General features: G+C 48.6%; 1 protein-coding gene across 7 annotated transcripts; it reads left to right on the top strand.

The window, feature by feature from the left end:
- The first annotated feature begins 5,053 nt into the window (after window positions 1-5,053).
- Window positions 5,054-22,519, top strand: Stmn4 (stathmin 4). Of its 7 annotated transcripts, XM_052732886.1 has the most exons (8): window positions 5,054-5,168; window positions 15,346-15,436; window positions 16,551-16,646; window positions 17,230-17,310; window positions 17,670-17,878; window positions 18,649-18,840; window positions 19,485-19,537; window positions 21,912-22,519. In XM_052732886.1, the coding sequence occupies exons 2-7, from the start codon at window positions 15,424-15,426 to the stop codon at window positions 19,503-19,505; spliced, it is 612 nt and encodes a 203-aa protein (XP_052588846.1). In that variant the 5' UTR covers window positions 5,054-5,168; window positions 15,346-15,423; the 3' UTR covers window positions 19,506-19,537; window positions 21,912-22,519. The 7 variants fall into 7 exon arrangements, with proteins under 7 accessions (XP_052588846.1, XP_052588849.1, XP_052588848.1 ...); XM_052732889.1 differs by lacking the exon at window positions 17,230-17,310 and having other exon boundaries at window positions 5,055-5,168; XM_052732891.1 differs by lacking the exon at window positions 17,230-17,310 and having other exon boundaries at window positions 5,057-5,168; window positions 17,673-17,878.
- Window positions 22,520-25,185: the final 2,666 nt, after the last annotated feature.

Genomic DNA, 25,185 nt, shown 5'->3' with positions numbered 1-25,185 from the left:
GTTCCATGGGATGACTACCACACAGTTTGTTTAGTCATTCACCTCATGGAGGACATCTTATTTCCACTTGAGGCTATTACAAAGAAAACCACCAAGCATATTTTCATATTTTTGCAAGATACAAAAATATTTCAAGTCATGCTTGTATAAGAATATGACTTTCCATCCTCTAGATATAATGTCTAAGAGTGCAGTTGCTCGGACCTCTGGCTAATGTATGTTTAGTTAAGAAACATTCTGAAGCAGATGTACCATTTTACTTTTCCACCAGCAGAGTATGAGAGATCTAGTCTCTGCATTCTTACTTGAATTTGGTATTTTTAAAGCCTTTATTTATTTATTTATTTATTTATTTATTTATTTATTTATTTATTATTATTTTGTAGTTGTTTTGGTTTGACTTTTGTTTTGTTTTGAGACAGAGTCTCTTTATTTAGCCCAGGTCAGCCTCAAACTCAAGATCTTCCTGTCTCAGCCTTCTGCATGCTGGAATTGCAGGCACGTACCACAGTGTCCATCAACCTCAGCTGTTTTAATAAGTTTATAATGAAGTGTTGGAGAGACTGCACAATAGTGAAGAACACTTATTCTTACAGAGGATCCTAGTTCTCACAACTATCTGTAACTCCAGCTCCAGGTGATCCAACAACTTCTTCCAGCCTCCATGGGCACCTGCACTCACTTGTGTGCATGTACACCTGTGGACACCCCCCCCCCCCCACACACACACACACACACGAAGAAAAAATAAATCTGTTTGGGAAAATCTAGGAGCTGTGGTCTTGATGGAGGAAATGTGTCACAGAGGGAGGGAGGGAGGTTTCAGAACCTCAAGTCACTCTCAGTTCACTTTCTGCTTCCTGTTTGTGATCAAGATGTGAACTCTCGGCTGCTCCTGCTGCCACAGTTCTCTGCCATGATGGACTCTTATCCCTCTGGAACCGTAAGCTCTAATCAACCCTTTCTTCTGTACGTTGCCTTGGTCATGGTGTCTTATATAGCAACAGAAAAGTAATTGGTGGTCTGTATATTTTCACTAAAAAAAAAAATATATATATATATATATATATATATGTATGTATGTATGTATGTATCTCCATAGTTTCTGTCCATTTTCTAGTTGGATTGTGTGTTTAATAATAAAATATTTTACTGTTATGTTTTAACAAAAATGTGTATGTGTGTTTTTCACAGGTTTGAAGCGAGTTTCTGTTTCTTGTAAGCCTAACATTCATGGGTCATCTGCCCTATATGTAAGGACAGTACCAAGATCTGACATTCTCTGAGGCCTTTCTTTGTGCCACGTGCTGTTCTCCATGACACACAGGTCTTCGCTTCCTTGAAAAGAGCAGTCTTTTATAAACACAGTCTGCTTTTGTTATAAACCTGAACTGTTCTGACTTAGTTTACGAATCCGACAGTCCGCATAAATCAGTGGCTCCCGCCATCCAGCAAGGCTTAAAGGTGAAGGAGCTGAGTTTATTTGTGTCTCTGCTGGCTGAAAGAGAATTTAAAGTGTCACAGGGCTCATGAGTCAGAGCAGATACTCTTCCAGTGAGACAAGCGTTCACATTTAACAATGACATCATATGTACATGCTGTTATTCACACCGAGAAACTCACTGACAACATTCAGTTCAACCAAGTCTGCATAATGAAACCCTCAGACCTTAGCCTCGTTGTAAGCAAAGGAGGACAAGCACCACCCACTTACAATGTAGAGTTTTAGCTACTGCACTGGTGTGAGCCAAGTGGACACAAGATTTTCAGATTCATTAAACTCTCGTGTCAGGCTAGGATCCTATTTCCTGAGGGTTGATCCTATTGCCCGAGGTCCAGCTGCTGCAGCTGGAGCACTGGTTGCTAGCTGTCTGGCTTACACGGAGGCTCCAGAGGTTGACTGTCCTATGGGTCTTCAGCAGAACTACCCCAGATGCATGCAGAGGTGACTGGGCGCTCTTCTTCGACAAGGGCGGTGAGTCAGTTCACTGAGAGGCACCTGTCATGGGATTCCTGGTTAGACATACATGACCTGGGTCTCCACGGTGCCATCAGGCAGCAGGTGGAGATCTGAGTGCTGAGTGTCCCGTCACGTACAGTCTGAGCTATGACAGGGGGCAGTGCAGGGACCAGGGTGCAGATCTGCCTATCTTGGGCCCCACAGTCTTTGCCTGAGGTCCAGCTGCTGCAGCTGGAGCACTGGTTGCTGGCTCTCTGGCTCACACTGAAGCTGGCTTGGCAGGTACAGCGACAGCCTCTTGCAACCTGCCTTTCTCAGCTGAGCGGTGTGAGAGGAGCCGTCTCCACCCAGCCTTCTCCACCTGCCTCCGGCCTCACTCTTACCCTGCTAACCTCCTAGCTCTGACTCCACTGATTTCTTTTGTGGCCTTGGCTTTCTTTGAGCTTGATGCGTGGTATATTTTTCTGCAGTAATGGAGCCTTTCTCCTTGTTTATCATTCTATATCAGCTCAGCTCGGGGGTGGGGAGACATCCACTGAGACTTCTGACAGTGGCTCTACCTGGCATACCTTTCTCTTTCTTTCTAATATGATTTTCCTACTCTTTGTGCCTCAAAATTCAGATTGAGGCCTTACGCCCTAACAGGTGCACTGTTTGAAGTGTCTTTGTTATAAATGGTATGGGGAATCCGCTACAGAGTGACTGTGTGTGTGTGTGTGTGTGTGTGTGTGTGTGTGTGTGTGTGTGTGTGTGTCATCATAGCCTGTCACTCAAGCAATAGTTAGATAATTCTAGAAAAGGAGCAACCCTCTGCCCACCTCCCTCCTCCACCCCTGCTCTTTGCCTTGGGTAGTGATGACCTGTCTCTTCACCCTCCCCTTTCCTCCATCCCACCCTCCCTCACAGGCAGGGCCACTCAGACCACCTTTCCCTCTTTCAGTAGCAGCAGATATCTGATTGGCTGCCATCGTCATGGCAACCCACTCTCTTTGCTCCCCCTCCCTCGCTTTCCAGAGCTAGCCAATCTGCGTGTGGAGGTCCAGACTCCTCAGGCTGGGAAGGGCAGACTGGGGGAGGGAAGACTGTAGGCACATTTTGTGGTCTGCTTAAATTTGGACCCCAGTCTGGTAAGCTAAGGGACGCCTCTGAGTCTGAGCTGGGAACTTGAGGGTCCATGTGGCAGGTGGCAGTTCTTATTGAATTTCAGTAAGGATGGCATTCTTCCCTGGCTGCACTGCTAAGGATAATGCCTGAAAGAACAAACAAATGTGTTCTGAAACCCAAAGGCAGGCACACTCCTGTCTCAACCACTCCCAAGCAGCATAAGGTCGACCTCTCCTCCTGATGTAAAGTCAGGGGTTTGGAGATCTGTGTCCACAAGGGACCCTTGCAGAGCAACACAGGGTGCTGAGTACAGAGAAGCCAACCTGTGTGTCTTGGCTGTGTTGGGGGAGCAGGTGAGGGGTGAATGCCAGGGCCAGAGTCTCTGCTTAGTCTCCAGGACAGTCTGTACAGTGAGCACATGCCATACGTGTTGTATGCTGCAGCCAACACTTGACTCACCAATGCTATTGCTGTTAAAACCTCATCTCAAAACGGGGCATGGCAGTGCATTCCTTTAATCCCAACACTCATGAAAAGGAGGAAGGAGCAGGTGGAGCTCTGTGAGTTCAAGGCCAGCCTGGTCTCATAGTGATTTTTCAGGCCAATCAAGGCTACCTAACAAGACTGTGTCTCAAACAACAACAAGCAAAGAGAAAAAAAAAATTCTCCTCCAAGTCTGAGCTGGATTCAAGGTAATTTGTGTGTTCTCAGTCTATGGGGTGGTAGAGGATGAGGATCCCCAATGCCATTTGGTACTCAACAAACCTTCCTTAAAACGAATGAGCCTCAAAGACATTTAAACATGTGAACAAAGGAAATCTGCCACGGGGGAGGGGGGACAGATGTCATATGATTTGCTCACACTAGGTGCACAGGACATGCAAGCTTTATTGAGTTGTGCAGGAGACAGGTTAGGGAAGGTGGATTTATGGCTGAAGGGATGAAAGGGTGCTGAAGATGGGTGGTGGCAGTCTGTATGCAACATGGTGGCTGTATAATGCCACCGAACTGTCTCCTTGTAAGGAGGTAAGAGAGTAAATTTTACATTTTTCTTATTTTATCACAAAATATTACACCCTTCAAAGAAAAGGACGTGCAGCAAGGCTAGGTGATAGTACCCGAGGATAGAGAATGCATAGCAGGGGCTTCAGAGGGAGAGGCACTTGGAGGGAGTGTCTTGCTCCATGGGGCCCTTGTTCTTCCCGCTGCGCCTGCTGTCTGCAGCTGACAGGCGGTGTGTGAACAGCTGATGCATCTGTATAGAGGGTCCCCTCAGTTCCTGAGGAAAGCCATCACCAGTGACCCATTGATGCCCCCCAGGAATCCATCACATTTAGGAATAGCCCTGGTGTAATGGTCTCCAGTTTAATTTCCTACCTGTGGCTCCCTCTGGTTGGCTCAGGCTGCCTGAGTGGGCTGGCAGGGCACAGTGGTACTAGGTAGATTCTGCAGAAGAGACCGAGCAATGTTTTTGAGGGAGGCCAGAGGGAAACCCTGTTCTCCCGGGACACCTGTGAGACCGGAGCCCTCAGCGGTTCCTGGACCTGGGATTTTCGCAGCCTTTCCCTGCCATCTAAACCACCCTTCACGTGTGTCAGTTCTTCTGATGGAGCTGGGAACAGGCACCAAGTTCTCAGGGGGGCTATTTTTAGGGTTCATCTGTTCTTCCTATTGCTCCTCTAGATTCCATATTCTCCCTCCTCCAGATTTGGAGAGCTAAAGATTCTGCAAGCCATTCATCCTTCCCCTAGCTCACAAACTGTGCCTGCACCCCCACCTCGCGGTACCACACCCTCTCTCTTGCCTCCTGGCCATGCTCACCCCCTCTGCTTCCCCAGCCCCACAGGCAGCGGGGGGAAAGCAGGCTCTTTGTCTGACATCATCTTCCACTCCCCAGCCTGCTAAGAGTTACTCACTCAGGCAATCCCTGCTCCACCAGAGGAGACTGTCCAATTGCCAAGCAACCCACTGTTAGCCAATCAGGGAGCTCGGAGGTGATGTCATGGCGAGAGCCCAGCAGTGGTGCTGATGTTGAGAGAAGCCTAGGGTACCACTAATTGAGGGAGTGAGAAGAGAACAGCTCTCTTTGGAAACTGGACTGCAGGTAAGTAGAACTGAGAGGCGGATAATCGGGGGGTTTTTCAAACGAAAGGAAGAAACAGCAGCAGCCAGGGAGGGGGAGAGACAAGGGCTTGGTGTCTATTGTGCTGCCCGTGGTTCACTCAGTCGATTAAACTTTGTCAAATCCTGGGGGAGAAGCAGGGTAAGGCAAAATGATGGTGCTTGAGGAGGAGTGAGGGTGGGCTCTGGGCATCATTTTTGTTCCAGAGGAGTGAGACATGTCGTGGAGGTTCATGTTATTTCTGCAATTGAAAAAAATGTGCTTTTGAGAGAAGAAGGTTTGTTGGAGCTCAGCTTCCTCGGAGGCTGCTCTGACTGAGGACCCCGTATTCGAGCTGAAGAAGCTCCGCTTTTGACGTTCTCATCTCTTCTTTCCGTTCTTGCTCTTGTTTTTTTTTTGGGGGGAGGCACAGTCTTTTCTTTCTCCCCTAGCTCTGTGCAGCCTTACTTTTCTCTCTCGGCCTGAAGGATACAGTGAGATCATCCCCTCTCGCTTGCCCCGCCCCACCCTGAGGTCAACCTAATTCTAACTGGCTCCGCAACTGGCTCTAAGGCAGAGGATGCCAGCGGGCAGGACAGCCACACCCAGGTTCTCTGGTCCTCGACCAGTCACAGCCAGCCCCTTTTGCGCTCAGCCCACCACCCCAGCCAGGAGCTCTAGCATCCTTTCCCCCTCTTTTTCCTCATCCAGGGATCCAGAGCTCTGATGTCCAGCGGATAGCTGCGTCCCCACGTGGCAGCCCTGTCTTTGTTTTATTTCTCCCAGGAACACAGTTAGGTGTCTAAGAGCCTCATTGTCCTCAACCTGGACAGTTTTGGGGGATACCTCAGAGGCTAGGTCAGACAGCCTTAGGTCACCCTGTCTGAAGACCCCAGGCAGGGATACCCCATGCCCCAACACCAAGAGGACAGCTGATGGGATGATCTGGCAATGGCCTGCTGGAGTTCTGAGGGGCATAGGGTGGAGATGGAATGTGTTGGAATCTGTCTCCCCTAAGGCTGGGGCCCCGCGGGGAGGAGAGTTCTCCTGGGGTGGGTGCTTGGGTGATGAGATCATGCACCAGATGTGGAAATAATGATAGCGGTGGAGGGAAGCAGAGGCAGAGGGGGCAGGTCAATGCAGAGCCAGAAGGCAGCCACGACCTCCCAGTCCCCTGGTCTTGCCTCCAGCCCCCCTTGCTCCCTGCCTTGTGGATAGAGCTGTGTTCTCTGTCCTTTCCTAAGCTGACCAGATCCCTCCACCTGGTCCTAGACTTCTACTTTTCCCCAGCTCCACCCAGTCACATCTAGAACAACTGGGAAGTGATTTGGGAGCTTTATCTGCTAGGAAGGTTCATCACAGAGCCTGCAGCCTTGTAGAAAGTAAGATCCCCATCACTGATGGCATTCAGGGGGAGCTGGATGACCACCCAGCAGAGAGATACTGGACATCTCTACTGTGTGTGTGTGTGTGTGTGTGTGTGTGGGGTAATCCAGACCAGGGCTGTTGAACTGCAGGCTGAAATCCAACATTGGATAGTGAAATCAATTTTGTAGAATGTAACTGATATTTGAAAAATAAAATTAGACAGAACAGAGTAGGAAAAAAGACAGAACACACCTCATATAATGGCTACTGCTTCTTGTGCCTTTTTAGTTCTATATTTTTAGCTAGGTATATATATATGTGTGTGTGTGTGTGTGTGTGTGTGTGTGTGTGTGTGTGTGTGTGTGTGTTCTATCCAAATACACATATATGTTTCTGTCTTGGCATTCATATGCTGGCTCATGGCATAAAATCTAGCTTTTATTATGGATTCCAGGCAATAAATAGTTGAGGATCATTGGACTAAGTAACTTCTGATTGTCTCTTCTAGCCCCAAGCCTACACATTGATGAAAAATTCACTAGGCTGAACATTTTTTTCAGTTTAAAAAATGTAATTGTAATAAAATGTAATCAACACAAAAGTGACTATCTTCATTGTTTTAAGTCGACAATGTTGTCCATGCAATGTTCCGGAATATTTTCATCCTGCAGGCGTGAGACAGTGTACCGATTAAACACTCCTTCATTTCCACCTCTGAATGTGGCTCCGCCAGGTGCCCCCTAGCAATGGAACCACACATTTTCTGGCTTATTTTATTTGGCATGCTGTTCTCCCATTTTCATCCATGTTGTGGACTGTGTGCCCCTGCTCCCAGGTACCAGCTAAGTGACCCAAAGTTACAATGAAATCTCAGTCTTGTCTAACCAGAAAGGATGTTTATTCAGGGGAATGGTGTGCTCTGAAGGATTCCTAAAACTAGAGAAGTTTGACCGTATAGCATGCACACCCAGCACACTGTTGAATAGATATACCACAATTGCCTCTTTATTCATGATTTTACCTTCCTTTGTCTCAGCTACCCAAGATGCATTACATCCAAAAATATTAAATGGGAATTTCCAGGAAAAAAAAAAAGCAATTCAGGAGTTTGAAGTAACTTTTACCAATATCATGTTATTATTGTTTTCTTTTATAATTGCTGTTGTTGGTCTTTAATCATGCCTCCATATAGATTCTGCTTTATTCTAAGTATACATGTGTAGAAATGGGGCATAGTGTATAGAGAGTTCAGCATTGTCTCTGGTTCTAGACATCCAAGGAAGCTCTTGGGATGTGTCTTCCAAAGACAAGAAAGAGGGGGAGGGGGACTGGGAAGTGGGAGTGTCTTCTACTTTGGTTTGGATATATAATGAATATTTAGATTTCATTTTGGCAAGAAAAAAGAGAGAAATAAAGAGAGAGAGAGAGAGAGAGAGAGAGAGAGAGAGAGAGAGAGAGAGAGAGAAGAGGTATCTAAGGTCTAAGTGAGGCTCGCTACCTGTCCTCTCTTAACTATCCCCATAAACCACATTTGCTTTGTAGGAGGGAACTGGGTTGGCTGATGCTTAAGCAAGAAGGATGGAGATGTAGGGATGTGGCTCAGTGGCGGAGCGCTGTCAACCATGCACGAGGTTTAGTTGCTGGTGTTTAAGACAAAACAAAACCCGGCATCAAAGACTGAGAAACAGATACAGAGAATAAGATGGTTGAACAGCAAAGGCAGACATGTGGGACAAGGAAATCAGAGCAGCTGGGAGATGGTAAGGAGAGGAGAGGGTCTCTGTACCACGCCAGCCACATAGACAGAAGGGGAAAACTCAAATCTACCTGTGTGTTTGATTTTAAACACCTGGATATTGAATGATCAAGATTATCACCAAAGAAAACCTTGTTTTATTTCCCCCCTGAAACACAAAGATCCTGTCTTTGTGTCCCACTTGGCCAGGACTTCAAGATCCAGTCCCCAGATAAGCCACGGAAACTCAGTGCTCTGTCCCACACCCTTCTGTGCCAGATCCTTCCTGTGGAAGTCGCCATAAATCAGGCCAGCCACGTGCAGGCTTCTGCCCCTCAGGTCTGTCCATTTTCTCTGCCACTTCCCCCTGATCCTCTACAGTGCAGAGGGTCAGACTCTAGGCCCCTGTGGGAGGGACATACAGTCGCAATGGATGGCAGAGGTTACTAGATTTGACTCTGTTGGGTGAGGAGGCTAAGGAGGCAATGTGCGTGTGTAGGGGTAGGGTGGGAGGGATATAGGGGTAGAGTGGAAAGGACATATGTGTGTGGGTGGATACGTATATCTCCATGGCTTCCTTCCTCCTGTCAGGAATAGAGTGTAAATACTAAAAGAAAGAAAGAAACAAACAAAAAACAAAACAAAACAAAACCCAAATGCTTTTTAAAAAATGACAGGGAGGGGTATTTTCTTGTTCCTTTGTTCCTCGCCCCTCCCCCAGATGATCATCTTGTAAATGGGTGTCTGGTATCTGTACTGAAGGATTCAGGAAGGGTGAAATGATTACAACTACATAATAAACTTAGGGGTAGGGGAGAGAAACCCTAGAAGGAAATGCTGATAGGATTAAGTGGTAGACATCAGGAGTGATTGATTCTCTGTTCCTGACATGTAATGTTAAGGCCATGTGGCACTGTGTATAAGTGTGTGTGTGTGTGTGTGTGTGTGTGTGTGTGTGTGTGTGTGTGTGTGTGTATACATACATACATACATACACACTGGGAAATGTGTGGTATACTATGCATGCTATTAAACATCTGCATTGCTGCTGTTAGGAATGAGGTCACGAGTGTTGCTCCACGCACAGATGCCCACAAGTGTCTTTGACTCCTTATCTGTGTCTAGGCCATACTTCTAGCATTCCAGCTAGCATACCTGAATGGAAACTCCTGCCCTGAACTTGACTTCTGGCAGCGATTCCTCTGCATGTATTGAACTGGGAATAAAAATAGCCCAAGATGTCCCTTCACAGTGCATTATTTGGGGCTGTAGGTTTTCCGGCTGTGGTTCCCCATCCCCATCTTGCCTCTCAGCATGGCTGTTAGAGCTCCAAGGCCTTGGCAGACTCTGATTTCCAGGGTTCTGCTGTTAGCAGGGCAATGTCCTCGAAGTGCACCTGAGGCTTCCTTCTGATATCTGCTATGCATTCTCGAGGAGTTCTTGACCATGAGCCTGGTGTCACTTTCTGCTGGAGCCCTTAGAAGCACTCATTGGGTGATTCAACAGTGACAGTCTCCAAAGCCAGCCACTCATACCATGTTTTGTCTACCAGGTCCCCTCCGCATGTCCTACTTGTCCCTGCTTCGTGGTACTCTCTCACCTTTCTCCCTTAAGGATACAGGTTCTGCATGGATCTGCCTGAGGCTGGAAGGGCCCCAGCAGAACTCCCAGAGGCCCTAACCACTCATTTTCCCTCCAGCACCAAACTATCTGTGGCTGTTCCAGTACCCAAGAAAGGGCTTGGCATAGCATTCAGTATTCAATAGTGTGGAAAGAATGAAAACCACATTCATGAAAAAATAAATTATCTCCTTTTGATTTTTAGATACAGATAAAACACACACTGCCAATCAGAGACTTGAGATGGCAGGAGATAAGCAAGGCTATTCCTCTGTGGGACCATGATTTCAGCCCAAAGTGAAGATATGTGACAGTGAAGTCACCAGGGCAGCCAGCACATGGCATCAGGACATAGAATAGAGTCAGCCCGGGACGGCCTCTTTCTGCACTCTTGTGGTTAGAAGAGCCAGGCTAGAATTCATTACATCCACGCCCACGAAGTTCCCATCTTGAATCTGCGCCAGAATCCCTATATTTGTCTTCTAGAACCCTTGCCAGAGACAGCTCTATTTAAACCACTTGGACACGCATTAACTGCTGATCCCTCAGAAATAGTCCACGTGGGTTTCTAAACAGTCCAGTAGCAATAGCTGGGCATTTCTCACAGAGACAAAATACTTGTCTGCTCTGCCCACTGTCTGGGCAGTTTGAGACATTCCAGGGTTGGACATATACAGGGTAAGTGGCCACGTCTCTCTGGAGCACTCAGCACACTCCTGTGGTTCCAGGTCACTAACTGATCTCAGAAAGCCTAGAGCCTTGGTCCTTCCACAATATCCTACAACAGCATCGTTTCTAGGAACCCATTTCTATCCTGAGGGCAGCTGCAGACCCAGATGTGGGCTGTTGTCCCATTCAAGAAGGTGAAAGGGGCCCAGGACAAAGGAGAAAGGCTCACACATTGGAACCCAGGACCATATTCTGGTTCTTCCTCTACCAATAACTCACAGTGTAACCTCAGGATCCCTTGTCCCCAGTGAGCACAGCATTGACATCTTGGGCAGAGTAAGGGTGGGTAGTCAAGTGCAATACAGTATTTTGGGACGATCTGGCTTCTCACCAAACATGATAGTCCTCATCTAGGTGTCACTGGGAGGTCTCATACGCTCCTTATGAGGAGCCATCAGCCCTATGATTGCCTGTCTACCTGGTTTCTGATATCATGTGAAGGGCTCCATCTTTCCAATTCAGCTATTTTTTTCTTCTCTCTTCCAGCTAGAAGGTTCCTCTCCAGTCCACAGCCTTGACTCTGCCTCTTCACCATCAACCACACCCACTTAATTTGTTTCATTTGCTATGTCTGATTGTCTTCTTGGTGGCCTGGTTGCTTGGGTGCGTGATATCACTCACAGATTTATTCTATTAAATACGCTAGTGCAGCTGTGTTTCCATACACAACCACTTAGATGCTGGCACTGTGTGAGGATCAGTTTATAAATGGGACAACAGTGCTGGGTGTGACTCCGGAGTGTGACTCGATCTAGGCAGGTTCCCAATACTTTGAACCTGGCCATGACTTCCAATCACCCCTCCTAATCTTGTCCCTAAGTTGGTACCACCAGACACACCTCTTGGCCATAATGGTAGATCCTGAAGACAGAAGATTTCCCATGAAACACACACCCACTCAACTCCCAGCTCAGCACCTTATGACCTATATGACTTGGTGCAATATACTCAACATCGCTGAGCTTCAATGTCCTCATTATCTTAGATTAAGTTGAGATATATCTGTGACTCTTCTGGAACAAAGCAGGAAGTCACGTTCAGCATCACCATCCATCTTGGTTCTCAGTGAAAAGATGTCAATGGCTTGAAAATGGAATAGATAGATATAAACCCCTTCAATGGTGTGGAGGTGTCTGTCCGCCATCTTCCTCTTCCTATTCTGACACTCAAGGCAGGCTGCAGGCAGCCCAACGAGTCTCCTCTGTTCTTGAATATGCATAATTCACACTTCAGCACAGCCAAGTTCCAAAGCTCCTGCATGGTTCTAGGCACAAGAGGCCATGTTATATAATGCCCGCCCCCCCGCCCCCCAGCTTGAGCTAAGGTGTCTTCTTGACCTGGACAGCAGACACTTGAGCCCTCTCATCACTTGCTACCCTGGCTCAGTCCCTGCAGCTTGGGCCCTGGGTGGTCAGGAGACTCTTACTTTTGACCAACCAGTTTGTATCATGCTCTGTGCAGGATCCCAGAAACCACCATCCTGAACCCTTATTATTCCTGTGGCAACTGTTGAGTGACTGTGTCACATTGGTCATTAGAGCTCAGTGTGCTGGTTGCCTTCCTTAGGGGCTGCTGAAGGGCTAGGATTGGCCTCTGCCTTAACAGTAAGCACGGGAAGAGGCTTGGGATGGATCTGGCCTAGCATGGGGGCTGCCCTCTGATGCTCAGATCCTTGATGTCACAGGTAACGTCTCTTCCTGATAGGTAAGCTCTGCCTCGCCCCTCTGCTGGCCACTGTTGCCCCTTCCTGCTGCCTCCATGAGTTCTAGCATTCTGTGCTCTGACCTGTGCACACTCCCTACTTCTCTTCCTGGCAGCTGTGGGCACACCCAGCAGTCCCTACCTCTAGGCTGTGTGTTGTTATGACACGGTGACATGACCATAGCTGTGGAGCAGGAGCCACACCACAGGCGGAGTGCTGGGGGAGGTGGATTTGACTAGCTGCCACCAAGCACTGATGTCACAAGCTAATAATGGGGAAAGCCAGGCTCCCTACTGTGATTGCCACCCCCAGGGGCTTAATGTTGGTTTGCATTGCTGGGCTCTCCAGAAAGCATGGTTGCCTATGGTATCCGCTGTAGCCTTTCTCAGAGTGCCTCATGGTTCTTGACTACAATGGAAATGATGTGTTAGCATGAGAGTTTTGAAGGGTCCCCTGTAGCTCTGGGTCCACGTACACAGATTATATTGAGTAACAAATCAGGCCATGTGCACACACTAGCTGTTGAGATGTAGTGGAGGAATCATGGGTTTGTCATGTACTGAGACTATTGGGGCAGGCGCATGCCCAACCACATAGCAGGAGGGTACAAGTTCAAAACCAACTTATCAAAAGACTCTAGGGGTAATCCTTACTTGCATCTTCCAGCTCAGTGTCTCTAGGCATTCCTTGGCTTGCGGCTGCATCATTCTGATCTCTGCTTCTGTCCTCACAGGTGTCGCTCATAAGCCCCACTTGGGTAGTCAGGGATGCTCTCATCTTGAAGTTGTCAGTCACATCTGCAATGGTCCTTTCTCCACATGAAAGCATATTTGTAATGTGAGGGTATGTGCACACTCCTTATCCAACCCAAGGCACTAAATGGGCTTAGAAATGTCACCTTATTTTTCTGAGCCTTGACACTTTCATTTATGAGAAAGATTTTCTACCCCCCCAAAAGGCAATTGTGAAACTTGGAGTGAGTGTGTAATAAAGTAGATGTTCTGTGACTGTGAGTTTTAACTGTGCAAGCTTGAACCTCAGAGAACTGAGATCTTGCCACTCTGTCACCTCCCCGATCCCTGCCCTGGTCTTTCTTCTCTAGCTTTCCAACAGACTCTAGTTCCCATGACTCATAGCCCAGATTTTCCCATATGGAAAGCACTTATGTATATATGTGAAAAAAAATTCCCTCCCACTTCCAGGCTAGACTGGCTTTTTCTGTGTCCTTGGGACCACAAGGGACAAGTGCAGGCATCTCGCTCTTCCATTGGCCACTAGAGAGGAACGTGTAATTCAGAAGCTCTGGGTCTGGACCCATGCTGACCCCTTTAGAGCTTTGTGACCCTAGGCAGGTATCTTAACATCTCTGAGCTGCAGGTTCTTCACCTGAATGCAAAGATGATGGTGTCTGCCTTGTTGGCACAACTTAGGTTTGTGGAAAGATCAACTGGGAGAGAGTTGAAAGCGTTGTATGTGTGTAGGATCTTGTCATTCCAGTCCAGGCTAAGGACACGCCCCCACACAGCTGCATCGCATTTTCTTCCTCTTCTCCCTGTTCCCATCTCCCCTTCTGATTCATTAACCAGGGTCTTAGGTCCCTGCCTCCCCTTCCCAATGCTTCTCATCTAGTCAATCTATTTTTCAATTGCTGTGGACCTGAATGAATGCTGCTCTCATGATCAAGGACTTTGTCCTCAGGCACCAGGCCTATCTCCATATTCAGGGATTCACTGGTACCATCAGGACCAGCCTGACACCATGGAGAAAAGGCCTATTGTACTGGCAGAAGAAAGCTCTGGCAGGGTTTTTGGCTCGAAAATGGAGAACAGAGCCCTCTAAGGGCAGCTGGGTTTTGCTGCTTCAAATCTGTGCTCGATTACTCTCTCTGAGTCTTGACAAACAGGGGGCAATATCCTTACTTGCATGGCTGGCGAGAGCCACCTTGATGCAGGGGGCAGAGGAAGGGCGTTTCCTGGGTTCTGGGTGCTGGGTAGAACTTGTCCCATTTCACAAGTGCAAGTCCGTGCAGAATGAAGACAGAGAGTGCAAGGTTTAGGTATGCAGCGTGACAGGGTGAGATGGCACCTGCCATCAACTCTGCCCTAGTCTGAGGCTGGAACTGGACCCACTGCTCCCCCAGGACCTCCCGTCTACATGGGCCTTGGCCCCAGAGGGGAGACACACTCACTATCTAAATAAAGGGATGTCAAGCCTCTGTGCCTCCTGAGGATGAAGGAATGTAGTGATAGCCTCTTGGCTCACATCACTCTCCACTGGCACAGTGACCATAAAGGTGGCCAAATACCGAACAGTCTCCTTGCCAAGCACTCCCCGCTGGTCCTCAGTGGCGCGCTGTTCCCTCTCATCTCCCAGGTATTCACAGGTGCTCCTTCCTTGACCTTTCTATCTCCTTTCTTGACTTTTCCTTTCTTCCTATATTGTCTTCAATCCCAAGATGGTCTCACATACCCATGCATGTCTCTGGGCTAACGTACTTATCATGATGGTATGCCGAAGTGTGTCTTCCCTCGTGGTCCAGGGTCATTTTCAGTGGAGTCAAGGGATCAAGCTGGTAGGTAGTTCTTGGAGGACAGGGAAGTAGGAAGGTGTCTCAAAGCAGGTTTCACTTCTTCTGCCCTCTTCCTACTCGATTCCTGTCAGAGTTGGCTGGAGTAGGTCAGACAGATGTCGGATTTATAGACATTTCCAAGCAATTCCTACAGAGGACTTGCCTCTCCCCTTCACCCTGACCTTGGGCCAGGTTATTACATTGCACAGGGAGACAGACAAACGCCCTGAGAGATGAAGTTGGGGGACCCCATATTTACATGCTCCGAGGCCTTGAGTCAGTTGTGAAGGGATCCTTGGTGTGTGAACTGAATCTTCCTGGGCAGATGTGGAGGAGGATGAGTGGGGAGTGAAAGCCAGAGACGGGAGGACCTGGAGGTCATAGCAGATACAGTATCCCCAACATTCCCTCAGTGCTTAGAAAGGTCTGTCAATGTGAACTCTTCTCTCTTCCTTAGGGTTGTGATCGTGTTCTGAGCTGGCAATAAACACTCGCTGTGACTTTCAGTCAACCCAACCACCAGATTCCAGCCAACATGACCCTCGCAGGTAGGTATATGCACCCACTCAGTGATGAACACTATAGCATAAGCCATTTCTCTCTCTGTGTGTGTTCATGTGTGCTGAGACGCGTGTGTATGTATGACACACGTTTGTGCCTGGCAAACGTGTCTGTCCACATGCGTGTAGGGGTCAGAGAAGAACTTCAGGTGCCGTTTCTCTGGACCCATTCATCTTGTTGTTTTTAGAAAGGGTCTTTCATTGGTCTGAGGTTTGTTGATACGGCTAAACTGACCGGCCAGTGAACGTCAGGGATCTTCTTGTTCCTGCCTGCCAGTGGCTTTTACGTGTGAATGCTGACAATCAAACTTGGACTTGCAAGGCAAGCATGTTACCAGCTCCTCAGCCCTCTTTCTCTGTGCATGTGCTCTTACAGATGCCTAGAAAGACCTGTTGACAAGGCAGAGGCCAAGTCACGTCTGGGTGTTGGGTGGGATCACAGCTAAATTCTTCTTTCTCATTTGCTCGTTTGTGCACTATTTAAAATTTTTTAATAATATCTTTATCATAGTGTTGAAACCATGCTTTCAGGTTTTTAAGAGAAAATGAGCACTGGCATGTTGTGGGATTGGTACTGAGGGAGTCTTTTATGTTGTGCAGAAAACAGGGTGTGGTGGGGGAAGGGCTGGCAGGGGCCCCCAGGATGACCTGTGGTGACCTCCAGGGAGACTCCTGGTGTCAGGGGTACATTTCCGCTCTGTGGACAGTCACTGCCCTGGTTTGATTCCTGTGTTGGGAAGGTTTGAGGAGACTCCCAGTCTGACTCCCTCTAGAGTGGGCCTGGACCACAAGGAGAGTAGCAAGGAAGCTCCCTGTATTAACCGCTTCATTCTTTAGGCAGCCATGGTCTGTCCTTGGGTGGAAGTAGGAGATGGAGATCGGGGACCAGGGTGGGGACTGGCGCCTGGGGTCTTTACTAGAGGGTACTTTGCATTTGGTATTGACAGAAGAATGGGATCAGCTGTGAGAGTTGGAAGGTCAAATTTCAAGCCTGAGGTGGCCCAGGCTTCGGTACTTTGGAGCCAGAAAGCCTGGGCTGACTCACAGAAGCGCTGGCTTCTGGGGCTGGTAGGCCCATCTTCCCTGACTTGCTCTCTTGTAGCCTACAAGGAGAAGATGAAGGAGCTGCCACTGGTGTCTCTGTTCTGCTCCTGCTTCCTGTCCGATCCCCTGAATAAATCATCCCACAAGTACGCAGGTAAGTGGGAGCTCGGCCGGGAAAGGAAAGGGTGGAGGCTTCTGTGTCCTGTGTTTGTGGGTGCCCTCCCCCGTTGACCCCCATCTCGTAAAACTGTCCTGGTCATCGTGTGTCTTCTTTCCCAGAGCCTGAGGGGTCTGAGTCCAGGGGATGTGGCCTGGAGTGCCAGGGGTCTAGAGGGCCTTCCTGAAGCACTTGCTCCTAGGGTCCCTTTTGCACATTCCTCGAATAAATTGACACCCCCAGAGGATGCAAGGACAAGCCAGACACAGGTTCTGAGATTCTGTCCATAATGACACAGAGCAAAAACAAACACTTGGTGTGTTGAGCAGGGCTTCTAGGGACAGCCAGTGATGTTCCCAACAGCCCCGAAGTGGAAAGAGCACTTCCTACCTGGTGACAGTGGTGCTGTCAGAGTCCCCAGACCCTGTCACAGAGTACTGGATGGCCACGCTCTCACAAGGAGTGGTCAGGGGACAGACAGGTCATCTCTTCATTTCTGGTTGCCAGGAAGGGATGGGTTCGGTCTGTCGGTGAGAGCGGCGGGCGTGTGGATGACCTGAGACTGTTTTTTTCCGTTTAGGCTGGTGTGGGAGACAGTGTAGGAGGAAAGGTCAAAGCCAGCGGAAAGGCAGTGCTCACTGGAGAGAAAGAAGAGAAGAGGGTAGGCGGGAGCCAGGGGAGAGGTTCACAGGCCATCAGAGGGACAGGGCAAGGAGGGGCTGGGGGCGGGCGCGGGGTGAAATGAACCGATGTCTGTCACCAGCGAGGAACAACAGCGGCTGGCATTGCCTGCAGCTGCTATCACAAATCACAGCTCATGGGATCCTGGCCCAGGGATCCTCAAACCTTACTCTGTCAAAGCCACTGGCCTTAGGGTCCAGTGTTCAGGATCCACCAGACCCTAGTCATTGGTGTGCCTTGGGACCCCAGCTTCCCTGTGTCTGTGTGCATGTGCGCATGCTCGTTGGGGCCCGCGGCCGCTCCTCGGCAGGTGAGCAGCCCCAACTCTGCCCTCTATAGCAGATACGGTGGACCTGAACTGGTGCGTCATCTCCGACATGGAAGTCATCGAGCTGAACAAGTGCACCTCGGGCCAGTCCTTTGAAGTCATCCTGAAGCCACCCTCCTTCGACGGGGTGCCCGAGTTTAACGCGTCCCTCCCCCGACGGCGAGACCCATCCTTAGAAGAGATTCAGAAGAAACTAGAAGCAGCTGAGGAGCGAAGGAAGGTTAGCCCAGCCCGGTCTTTCTTATCTCTCTTCCTTTCATCCGGTGTGAGCAAGAAGGAGGAGAGGGGTGGTGTTCCTGAGAGGGGGTAAGGGGGCGTAGCGAACCTGAGAATGTTTAGATGGCACCTCCTGAGTGCTGGGCATAGACTAAGACATTACTTGAAGAAGACAAGACCACGAGTGTGCATTGGGTGAGCTTACAGTTTGCTTAGGGTGTCACATTCCTCTCCAAGCCGGCCTTCTCTTCAACTTCCCTGTTTCCCATCCATTCTCATGGCTCAACTCAGATGCCATTTTATCGTGAGCATTTCTTCATCTTAAAAAACAAAACAACCCCCCCCCCCAAAAAAAACCTTTCTCCGATGAATTCTTGTAGTCCCTCCCTTTACCTCCAAGGCATTTATCACATGCAGGTCTGGGTTTCAGTTATTTATTAATATGCACGTTTATTTCTACTAGGCTTTTTGCTGCCTTCCCAGGCGTCTGGAGTTGTGAGTGCCTTGAAGTTAATATACGATTACTTAGTATTTGTGAATGAATGAGTGAAAGAATGAATGATGAAAATGAGAAAAAAGCTTTAGAAGCTATTTACAAAAGGGCTAATAAAGTCAAAGACGGTGGAAAGCTTTGCAGGGGTCCCGTGTCATTGCTTCCTGCTCCTGGGCCAGAGGACCAGGTTCAGGGATGGATCCCATCTGGGTGTGGCCCTGTTAAGTCGCTCCGGTAGAAATCCACCCTAAAGGGTCTTTCTCTTTCTTGCGCTCCCCTAGTACCAGGAAGCGGAGCTCCTGAAGCACCTAGCCGAGAAACGAGAGCACGAGCGAGAGGTGATCCAGAAAGCCATTGAGGAAAACAACAACTTCATCAAGATGGCAAAAGAGAAGCTGGCCCAGAAGATGGAGTCCAATAAGGAGAACCGGGAGGCCCACCTGGCCGCCATGTTGGAGCGCCTGCAAGAGAAGGTAAGCGGTCCTGGATTGGGCAGGAGATTCCTTCCGCGGCAAGTACACGTGACCTACGCATCACTCTGGAGGAAGCAGCCTCTGCAGGAATGGAAATGTTTCCATCAGGCAGGGTCCTCGTCGTTCCAAGGGTATGATTTGGGAAGTCACAGGCAAGAAGCACACACCATACTTTGGGTGGCCTCGGGGGACTTTCTAGAGTTTTGCAACTGATATGTCTCACTGTCTCAGGAGCTTGCTTGCGCCCTTCTTTTCTGGAGAAAGCCTGTCTAATGCAAGTATCTAAGGAGAGACATATGTCTGCACATTCTGGCTTCATCCTTGAATGGGCAGATTTGGCTTAATGAAAGATGCTAACTTGAGCATGGCTCTGAGCCAGGGGCACAACAAGCTTGGCTGCCAGTAAAGCAGGAAAGAGGATTCTCCCCAGAGCTCTCGATAAGGGCCAGAGAGTAGTAGGCTTTTCCAATGGTCCGCCTTTGTCAATAACCAAAATGTCACCTGCATATGAGAGGTGTGAGAGACTGGGGTTGGTCCTCCATGTCTTTCTTTGGAAGACATGCTGGCCTCATTCTCTGAGTCCCAGGCTGCCTCAGTTTCTCCTGCAGCTCCTGGGAAGCTTTAGCTCTGTGTTTTATTTCCAGGAGCCGCCTGCTGCGCGGTGACTCCCGGGACCGATCGGTGGCCTCGTCCCATGGTGAGCAGCGTGGTCCTTATTCCTTCCTGCCTACCCACCTAGAACCTCAGGCCCTTGGCAACAGTTACTAGAAAGATATGGCTTCATCCAGGGATGAGAGCTGCCCAGATTCTGGAGCTGGCCAGTAGGTGGCAGCCCCATGCTCTGCTGTTCAATTCCACAAGGCTTCTCACTCTTTTTTCTGCCTCAGGGGAGGGACACGATCTGGGTCTGACTTTGGGCTTCTCCAGTTAAAAACCTAACATTGCCTTTTCTTTTTGATATTGGGTCTCATGTAACCAAGGCTGGTTTCAAACTGACTAGGTAGCTGAGAATAGCCTTGAAATTCTGATCTTTTGGCACCTACCTCCCAAGTGCAGGGATTACAGGTGTGTGCCACCAAGTCTGTTTTATGGAGTTCTGGGGATTGAACCCAGGGCTTCGTGCTTGCAAGGTAAGGCACTCTACCCACTGAACCATAGCCCCAGTCTCAAGACAAATTCTTGAAGAAACAAGAGTTTGGATGGGAGAGTTATAGGCTTACAGACCCAGCCTAAAACAAATTACAAAACTGGATTATATTAGAGCACTTGAAAGTTTGTTTATAAAACACTTTCAATTTATACTAGCACAGTCACCACAAGTCTAGGAGGTAAACAGAACAGGTGTCATTCTTAGTTCAGATGAGGAAACCATTCCAGAGGTCAGATGATTCGCCGAGATTCACACAGCACAGCAGAGCTGGCCTTGGCCGCTTTTCAGCTACAAGTGGCCGTTTCCTTGCCTGCCTCAGAGAGAATAGCTCAGCATTGTCTCACAACTTTTCATCAGCAAGAGGTTCGTCAGAGACCAAGCAAGCAGAGGCCAGAAATCTAGGGCTCTGCATACCAACTCCCTTGAAACAGAGGTGGAGGTGGAGGCAAGGTCGTATTTGGAACGACAGCTGTGCGCTTCTAGTAGATGCTGAGAATCAAGATGCCGGATCAGACATTTGAGAGGACATCTTTTGTCTGAGACCTTGATTCCCCACTCATAATAACTCGCTGGAGGAGGCAGGAGGCAAGGTTGAGAGCTAGGTATGTGGTTTTTCACCACATCTCTTTTCAAGGACGGGAGCATCTTCAACATTAACAACGCTATCTATGCTAGCTCTTGTGTGGGTAATGACCAGAATTCATAGGCATTGAAAACCCAGCCCAGACTTACTGTCTGGCTCTCTAGAGGCAAGGTCTGAGGAACTGTGGGCTCCAGGTCATGGGATACACACCAGAGTGTGAGAACCAGACATACCGCTTCTTGCTTTCAGTCTGTGGAAATTTCTAAGGCCTCTGGAGGGATAAACTTGTAGGTGAAGTTGTATCTCAGGAACCTTGGTGGTCTCAGTGGGTCTATTCTAAGTTAATTTGTCATCCAGATGTGGGAACACCAGGATCTGGTAGGGGGATCTTTGAGCACCTATTAAGGACCATTTACCAGAGTAGAGTATCACAATGGGGACTGGGAAATAGAAATAAGAAAAACACATGTTTCTGACCTACAAGGACCCAGATATTTGTCTAGTGAGCTGAAATGATGTGGAGGGCAGGTGTGGCATGGTCCCATGAGTGGACACTTGTTACGGAGTTTTGGAAGTGAGCCAGCTGCCCATTCCAGTCCCACTGGAAAGATCCAAGAACTTGAGGCCAGGTTAGATAAGACAGTCAGTTAAGGTCACACTGCTGGCTGGGGTCACACAGCTGGCTGGGGTCAGGAAGGCAGATCTTATCTTTTGGGTGAATTATGCCGGCCACAGAGCTGCCTGGGGGTGGGAAGGTAGATTAGTCTTTTGGCTAGATTATGTTATGAAGCAAAGCACATGAAGACTGTCTCCCAACGCATGTAAGGGAGGCCATTGTCTGGTGCCAATCACTATTTCCTGACAGTTCTCTGTCAGTATGTAACTTGAGAATCCTCCTGCAGTTAGCAGTTTAAGACAACGCTAAAGAGACGGGAGAGAAATACCGCATCTGTGATGTGTCAGGGATGCTGGCAATGGGCTGGTTCTTTTCCCATTCCCCTTAAACTGGCTGTACCAAGTGGCTCCTTATAATTAGTTAAGTCAAGTGACCATTCCAAGTGCCAGAATGACCAGTGGAGGTCGAGAGAGCCTACAGTGTTGCGGAGCCACTGTGATGCGGATCCCCTACAGGATGTGGGGACTCACCGGTCCCTGGGCTCTGTAGGCTTACACACCTGTGTCCTGCATCTTACCTGCCTCCTTCCACCCCTCTCAGGATGCCTTCGTCGACAGCTCTGCTCTGCCTGTGGTCACCATCCTTTGCTTTCCGTTCTCTTGCCCTCTGGCCTCCCCTGGCAGCCTTGTGTGACCCGCCCTTGTCCCTCCCTTTCTTCCCAGGACAAGCACGCAGAGGAGGTGCGGAAGAACAAGGAGCTGAAGGAAGAGGCCTCTAGGTAAAGCCCAGAGGCCACGGATGCTTCCAGGACAGCCGGACGGCTCCCACAGCAACCTGGTTCCAGCAGCCTTGGCTGCTGGCTGCTCTCCCAGCACTGGGGTTTGGGGGGAGGGGGGTGGCCAAGGGGCGTTTCCTCTGCTTTTGGTGTTTGTATATGTAAAGATTGACCAGTGAAGCCATCCTATTTGTTTCTGGGGAACAATGACGGGGTGGGAGAGGGGACAGAAGGAGAGAGTGTGGAAAGAGAGGTAGAGATGAGCCCATGGACATTGTGACACTGTCCACTGACTGAAGACTTGGGCCAAGGCCCCCGCTTTTCACAGCTCTGCCTGGACATCCGGCCTCCAGGTTCTGAGTGGAGAGAAGACGAGAACCGAGGCAGAAGTTCAGAGTGAAAGGCAGAGTCCAGGTGGGGTGATGGCTGCAGGGCCAGCAGGACAAGGCCATCTGGATGGAGTGAGACCCGCCCTTCAGTGGGTGGTACAAGGTCTGTGTGTGTGTGTTAATTGTCATCTTTTGATCATCATGACCAATGAAACATTTACTTCAAGTCTCCAGTTTCTTTATTTCCTGGATTTGTTCTTTGCAAATGGGTAGAATGTTCTAGAAATTTGGCTTCCCACCTATCTGATGGCAGGGGTCTTTTAAGTTTTCCATCTAAGTATCCGATGTGCTGAGTGAGGTCTGTTAGTTCATGCTAGGTACTGGAATTATTAGCGGTTTTCTTTTCTCTCTCTTTTTAAACCCCTTTTTGTGGGCTGTCCCTTAGTGGCCCAGTGCATCAAAATTATGAGAAAGGAAATGGTGCCTTTCCTATCTACAGACTGACATCCTATTCTACTCCCAAGGATTCATTGTAAGAGGGAAATTTGTAGCCCATGTAAGCTGCTATAACAAAATACCTTAGACAGGGTAATCTATGAACAACAGAAACTTACTGCTTATGGTTCTTGAGGTGGGAAGGTTGAGATTAATGTGGCTGGTGAAAAGCTACTTTCTAAGAAAATGCGTGGTGCCTTGTTACTGTGTCCTCTTGTGTCAAGAGTGAAAGGGCTCCCTGCAGCTTCTTTTATAAGGGCATTCATTCCATTCAGGAGGGGGAGAGACCTCTAACCCAATCTTCTCCTAAAGGCTCCATCCACCACTTGATATTATTTATTGGGGGATCAAGTTTTAATATATGAGTTTTAGGAGGACAGCAGTGTTCAGACATAGCAGAAACCCTCACCAAGGGCTTGGGATTCTAGATCACAGAACACCAGTGAGGGAAGGTACTATTTATTAGAAGAAAGCAGAAGGGCCATGTTCTCTAGGACACTGGACCGGGGCTGCAGGGGACCCCTCTGACTCTCTTCTGCAAACAGAAATGGGACGGAGTCTGTATGAACCAGATCCCAGGGCATCTTGACACCTTGCCTTACACACCGAGTAGTTTTGTTAAGCTTTGCAAATAAACTCTTTAGTGTTGCCTTAATATTCTCTGCTGCTGTAGGTGAGCTTCAGTATAGGGTAGGATAGCTGGAGGATCAAAGGTGATGGTGATGGTGGAGGTGGCGGTTGTGGTACTAGTGATGATGACGATGGTAGTGGTGGTGATGATGGTGGTGGTGGTGATGATGATGGTGGTGGTGATGGTGGTGATGATGATGGTGGTGGTGATGATGGTGGTGGTGGTGATGATGATGGTGGTGGTGATGGTGGTGATGATGATGGTGGTGGTGATGGTGGTGGTGGTGGTGATGATGGTGATGATGGTGGTAGTGATGATGGTGATGATGGTGGTAGTGATGATGGTGGTGGTGATGGTGGTGGTGGTGGTGATGCTAATGGTGATGTTGCTTGCAGCTCATACTTTTAGGCAGTTCCAATTAGATGCCTGTTTTCTAGACCTTCACCCGTTGATGACCTCGTTCAATCTTTGTACCAGCTGTAGGAGAGAGTTGTTGCTATCATCCCATTATGCAGACAAAGAAGGTGAGGGATGGAAAGGATAAGTCGTTTGCCCAAATTCCCACACATAATAAGTGGGAGAAGAGGGTTTGGATTTGCAGCTTGTTCCCAAAGTCTGTATTTTTAGCCAACCCACAGTACTGCTTTCTGGTGCACCTAAACTAGACTGTGAGTCCCCAGTCAGGGTTTTTCTCAGACTGAGTTGTGACTCACTGGGTGGTGAGACCAACTCTGTGGTGCCATTCAGTCTTCTTTTCTCTCTTTCCCCTTCTGTCCTGCTGGGAATAAGGAGCCACAGGCATGGGGGGAAAGTATTTTCTGCTCAGAATTGACATAAAAGTTTCAATAAAGAACAAACACTGTGGACAGATGCACAGAGAGAAAATTCTCCGGGAAAGAGTCACTCCTTATAGCAAGGGATCCTTATAGCAAGGGGTCCTTGTGAGTCAGGGATCCTTGTAGGAAGGAATCCTTTCTTGCAGTTAAGAGGAGTTTCTTGGCTGTCTCTCCTGGGCCATCTGTTCAGGGTCTATTTGAATAGATAAGAGGAGGGAAGCTCATTAGCAGTAATTTTTATAACTTCATTTGTCTTTCCTAAGGCTGGTCTTTTGGGTGAGGTGCCAGGGGTCTTGGGAGTCAGGCTTTATTTAGGGCAGAGGGCATCACAAATCACTGTGTCCGCCTCTAAGCAGTCAATGTCTCACTGTTAGAGTATTTTGGTATTTTACTTTTTTTTTTTTTTTTTTTGCTTTTTGGTGTCTTTTCCCTCCCTCCTTCCTTTCTTTCCCCCTTCCCTCTCCTTCCTAGCAGAGCAAAACAACAACACACCAAAATTAATTTCAGTAACGGGGGTATATTTTCCTGAAAATTGTCCTCTTTTGTTTTGTGGCTCCATTTCCAGGGCATAGCACAGAACACCTTTCTTCCTGAGGCTGACAATCAAACCCTTAGAAAGCTGCTGCTTTGGAATGAGCTTGGAGACAGGGCCAGGCTATCCAGGCTGCAGATCTAGGGGCTTTAGGAAGCTGCTGTGAATGCCAGAGTGGAAGGCGATGGCCAAGACATCAATCAGATCAAGCTTCCTCTGAGCAAATAGAGACAAGGGAATAGCTTTGAGGGTCTCATCTCACAAACTGACCCCATCAGCACCTTCATCCTCCTCTGTGGACCCAAGGCCAGGAGTGAGCTCCCTCTGCTCTCTCCCGTCACCAGGCTCAGACAGTTGTCCTTTACTCTATAGTCTTGTCCTTCCATATGCCTATCCCT

The sequence above is a fragment of the Peromyscus californicus genome, unplaced genomic scaffold (assembly GCF_007827085.1).
Source record: "Peromyscus californicus insignis strain IS unplaced genomic scaffold, ASM782708v3 Scaffold_12__1_contigs__length_115047231, whole genome shotgun sequence".
In the NCBI taxonomy this organism is placed as follows: Eukaryota; Metazoa; Chordata; class Mammalia; order Rodentia; family Cricetidae; genus Peromyscus; species Peromyscus californicus.
The sequence above is the reverse complement of the archived record's forward strand: the minus strand, read 5'-3'. Positions and strand labels throughout refer to the sequence as shown.

What these genes read in the sequence shown, in the direction of transcription:
- Stmn4 (XM_052732884.1), top strand. An exon ending in ATCATCCCACAAGTACGCAG is followed by an intron (nt 16,647 to 17,229) that starts GTAAGTGGGAGC and finishes TTTTCCGTTTAG; the next exon opens with GCTGGTGTGGGAGACAGTGT. An exon ending in CAGCTGAGGAGCGAAGGAAG is followed by an intron (nt 17,879 to 18,648) that starts GTTAGCCCAGCC and finishes GCGCTCCCCTAG; the next exon opens with TACCAGGAAGCGGAGCTCCT.